Source organism: Ostrinia nubilalis, chromosome 6, assembly GCF_963855985.1.
Source record: "Ostrinia nubilalis chromosome 6, ilOstNubi1.1, whole genome shotgun sequence".
In the NCBI taxonomy this organism is placed as follows: Eukaryota; Metazoa; Arthropoda; class Insecta; order Lepidoptera; family Crambidae; genus Ostrinia; species Ostrinia nubilalis.
In genome coordinates, this window is record NC_087093.1 from 13,620,600 (window position 1) to 13,625,145 (window position 4,546).

At 35.2% G+C, this 4,546-nt stretch overlaps 1 protein-coding gene across 1 annotated transcript; it reads right to left on the minus strand.

Moving 5' to 3' along the window:
* Window positions 1-50: 50 nt before the first annotated feature.
* On the minus strand, window positions 51-4,255 carry LOC135072653 (WW domain-containing oxidoreductase). Its single transcript, XM_063966665.1, has 8 exons — window positions 4,142-4,255; window positions 3,962-4,057; window positions 3,514-3,754; window positions 2,941-3,209; window positions 2,483-2,662; window positions 1,963-2,077; window positions 1,273-1,413; window positions 51-644 (listed from the first exon to the last, which is right to left on the minus strand). The coding sequence occupies exons 2-8, from the start codon at window positions 4,048-4,050 to the stop codon at window positions 423-425; spliced, it is 1,257 nt and encodes a 418-aa protein (XP_063822735.1). The 5' UTR covers window positions 4,051-4,057; window positions 4,142-4,255; the 3' UTR covers window positions 51-422.
* Between the last annotated feature and the right edge of the window lie 291 nt (window positions 4,256-4,546).

Consider the following 4,546-nt stretch of genomic DNA (forward strand, 5'->3'; position numbering starts at 1 on the left):
TACTTTGTTTTAATAAATCTCCTTAATTACGAATTAGTGAAAAACAGCAGTCACGTTTAAAATATTGTTTATTAAATTAAATGTTAATACTATGCAATATACAAATATAAATATAATATAGACTATATACAATACATTGTAATTTAATGACAAAAAACACTAAGCCTAGGCGCACACCGCCGATTTTTTGTCGGCCGATAGTTTAGTCGGGAAGTTAATCACATTACAAATATACCGCGGTTCCTATGGTGAGCCGTTATTATTAAACTACCTACATACCTACAGATTGATATTAAGTAAGTATAAATTATAAATGCACATCTCCCAATAATCATATGTTTAATATCACCTTATTCGCCAACGTCCTTCTATTGCTTACGTCGTAACCGTATATACCTTCTGCTTCTTATACCTACTGTGCGTCATTTCTGTTTAACGTACTTATCCACATACTTCTGAATATGTTCCGCGCCGACCCTCTGCGTTATCATCCTGAGCGAGATGGCGAATACTTCGTTAGCAATGTCCTTGTCGCGCGCGAGCTCCGACTCTTGGCAGTAGAAGCAGTTGTTGAAGTAAAGACCGGTAACGCCATCTAAGTCTGTGTCGGTCGCTACGTAGACCGTCGTCGCTGCCGCTTGTTGCTACAAATATTTAATTTTGTTTATTTATACTTTATTTAGGCTACAAAATGCCCTATAATTCCTATTATTATAGTTATTGGTTGATTATAGCCTAATAGCTGATACGAAATAAATCCTATTACTGCAATGTTTTTCCGCCAGAGTGCAGCACTGTAGTTTTTTGATTGACAAGTATCGTTCAAAGCGTGAATAAAATTTCAAATCAATTGTAATTCGAGTTTCAAATACCTAGGTCAAACAATATTTTCATACAATTATGAATTTAGTGCTGGATACATTTTCGCAGATTTTTGTTCATTGCGAATAACGCTTTATATTCTGTTTGTGCTGGTAGCGCCCTCTGTAAAGAGTTTTGCGGAAATGGAGATTTTATTGGAAAATTCGATAGTTTTTGATCGAAATCGGTGTTTTCTGTTATTTTAGTCCGCGTAAATGTTAGCCCTTTAACTAAATATGCTCTAATATAATATGGTTCGATGAGTTTTTAATTTATTCATGTGCTCATCGGCGCGTAAGGGCCATATAAAATTGCGCATTTTCTATTTTAATTGACCTAATCAATTCAACAACCAACAAGACAAAGCGCATACAAGAGAATTAATGACTGAAAAGATTACTTTTTACTTACCAAAGATTTAGTAAACGGACGAACCAAGGCGAATGCGAGTCGAAACAGCCACCACGACTTGCTGAGATTGGTGAAAACCATGTTGCCTGGGTGTAAGGAATTCACACGTATTCCTTTACTTTTCCATTCTTGACTCAAGACCTGAAATAAAAATGTTTGTCCATTTAAAAAAAATGTGGAACTTCTATTTCGCTGGCCAACCAAAATGTATTTTCTTTTAAATTTTCCGACAAGTCATTACTAGTCACGATGCCAAAATTACATTTCAAATTATTTAGTTGAAAGTTGACCACCAAATTGCAATGTGGCGTAGGCGCGATATTTTAAGAGACACCTTAAGGTAAGACACAAACAATGTTTATCAGTTTTTCTCCCATAAAATACAGGGTGTCCCAAAAACAATGGATAACCCTGTAACCATCTATAGGCCTCGCCATGGTCTCCCTAACGTCCAATTTTAACCATGAGAAAAAGTAATCGCAGGTGGCAATTTTCTAAAAATGGACAAAAACTTAAAAATCTTAAAAACGGTGATATTTTTACTGGGGTCAAAATTTGACGTTAGGGAGACCATGGCGAGGCCTATCGATGGTTACAGGGTTATCCATTGTTTTTGGGACACCCTGTATATGACGTAGAAAAATATTTAATTTAAAGACATTATATTAAAACCGGGTCATTTTTACTTACTTTAGCTGTGATTACATTGAATAGCTTAGAATTATTATACGCCATCATCGAAGTGTATTGCTCCCTGCTCATTGACAAGCTTTGCTGTGTGAACGCGTTTTTTAAACTGGCAAACCTGTAAATAAAATATTTTTAATTGTCACATGAGCTTGTTGAGTAGTATTTTCGGAGAATATTTTGGACAAGTGCTTTTTGAGGGGGTCCACACTTGCGTATTTCGAGCGTATTGTCTTCAAGTACAATCAGTGTAAAAATGCACCATGCAATGCCAGCACTGCGTTGATTAGAGATATGCGTAGGCGCAGGCAACGACGCTAGAAAGACGCTGTCTGCTGAGATTTTTCAGCAGAGTTCTTTGACCTTTTTTGACAACAAAAAACATTTGTAATACAAAGCCTGTGAGGCTACATTATCCCTAGAAGAGTAGCCCAGCCCAGCTGTATCACAGGCTGACAATTTAAAGATAAAAGGATTTGAAGTTTATACATAGACACTTGTAACACACTTGTGTCCAACACACCTGTGCGATTCAGATGATACAAAGACCACTCGTGAGTCTTTCTTCAGCAATGGCTCTAACAACAAAGCGAGGTACATATGCCCTAGGTGGTTGACCTGGAATGTTGTCTCGTAGTTGTCTTCAGTCTCCGTATATGGCAGCCCGAAAACACCTGCATTCAGTATCAGCATATCCAAATGACTGAAAGTAAAATATTACTTTAATACAATTAAATATAAATAGAACTGCTTAACAACAATAAACTATGATAGTCAATTGGATGATTATGGAGTGCATTAACTGCAATCATAATGCCTTGAGCTCAATATTTTGCCATTATTAGTTTAACATTATCGAATTAAGGTTGGTTATTTTTTTTAATGCGTTATTATAAAATTTTGGTGGTGTATAAACACCTTCATACCAGCATAAATAGACAGCTTATGTATTTTCATAAAATTTAAATAAGAATATCTTACTCAGAGAACATAGTTTTCACAGCCAAAGCACACTTCTTCACACTTTGCAATGATGCCAAATCTAGATGCACCATTTTTAAGTTATCTTCGGAAGCGTTGGTTTCTTTGACAATATCTTCGATGGCTTGCTTGGTAGCTTCAAGGTTCCGATTGGCAAACAATATGTGGCAGCCGTGCCTTGCCATGGATTTAGCTGTTTCATACCCAATTCCTGCGTTTGATCCTGTGATTAGGGCATATTTTCCAGATAAATCAACACCATGGAGAACCTGAAATATTTAATACATTTGTCTATTATAGTTTTACCACATTAAAAAATATAAACAAAAAAAACTTAGTTATATAGGGCCAGTTTCTTTTTATTAAAGTACTTTTGATATCCATAGAAAGGGAATGATTGAAAATATTCTGTTGGTACTAAAATAATCACAATTATAAAACACTGATTTTGTTTATGCAACACAAAGCAGTTATTTGTCTGCAATCACACCTGATGTTAAGTGAGATGCAGTCTAGGATGGTAGATATCTGCCCTTCCCATGAGTAGAAGAAGAAATATTCATTAAAAGTCACCTGGAAAGCTGTAGAAGATGAATCATAATGCTGCCGAAAATCATTCACATGCTTTTTCAGTTCTTTAGCAAATGCCAGTCTTGGGTCGACATACGTCTTAGTGCCTGTGTCTTTATGGATATAGACGGTTTTTCCCGTCTCGTCATCCTCTTTCGCCCACCCAAACGGTAAATCCTTAGGGATTACTTTCTTGCAACCAGTTCTTGGATGGGTCCATTGTATTTTACTATCATCACAGGTACTGAAATTTACATACTTTACAATAATTATTTAAGAACATCAACATATACTATACCTATATCTATATTAAGATAAGATATGTAGCTGTAAAATGAAGCACATAATATTCATTGTATAGGCAGAGTGGATCTAAATACTCTGAATAAGTATGCACTCTATTTTCTACAATCACAAGAAAGATCTATAGATATAAAATGACAACGCATACTTCACAAAATACACATTTCCGTCTTCGGTAGACTTCTCCTCCCAGCCCGCTGGTAGCTCATCTTCACTATCTGAGTCAAAGTTAAGCATTTTTGTCCTGAAAGTAGAAATTAGTTGGCTTGTTGAAAAGCGGTAATATGAAGATTCATAATTAGCTAGCACAATATTTTATATTACACACCGGGATATATTCTGACGAATTTCACTGTAAAAATATTGTTGAAATGTTTTTTTCTCGAATAGTTTCAACTTTTAGCACAACAGCCCATCAGCTGTGGTTTTTTTTAGGCTTTGTGTCAATGTCAATTTTGACATTAAAGTGACAGTGACAACGTAGTGATTTTGTATGAGGGTAAATCCGCGAAACAGTAAAAAACTTATGGGTATTTCGCCGAAACAGTAAATTTTCTGTATCCAGGCAGGCGAACACATTTATGTTTTTTTATATCTATATGTATAAAACTATTTTTATGGGAAAGATCATCAAAAGTTTTATTTGTTTTTGCTATTACAACAGCAGAAACTACAATTAATAATACCGTAGAAAAACTTAATCAAAAGTCGTTTTTCTAATTTCCTTGTTATA

Excerpts from the sequence above, each read along its gene's own strand:
- LOC135072653 (XM_063966665.1), bottom strand. The coding sequence starts at position 4,050 with ATGCTTAACTTTGACTCAGATAGTGAAGATGAGCTACCAGCGGGCTGG. Across the intron at positions 2,663-2,940 it reads GTGAAAACTATGTTCTCTGA|TCATTTGGATATGCTGATAC; the intron begins GTAAGATATTCT and ends TTTTACTTTCAG. Across the intron at positions 1,414-1,962 it reads TCAATGTAATCACAGCTAAA|GTCTTGAGTCAAGAATGGAA; the intron begins GTAAGTAAAAAT and ends TTTTTATTTCAG.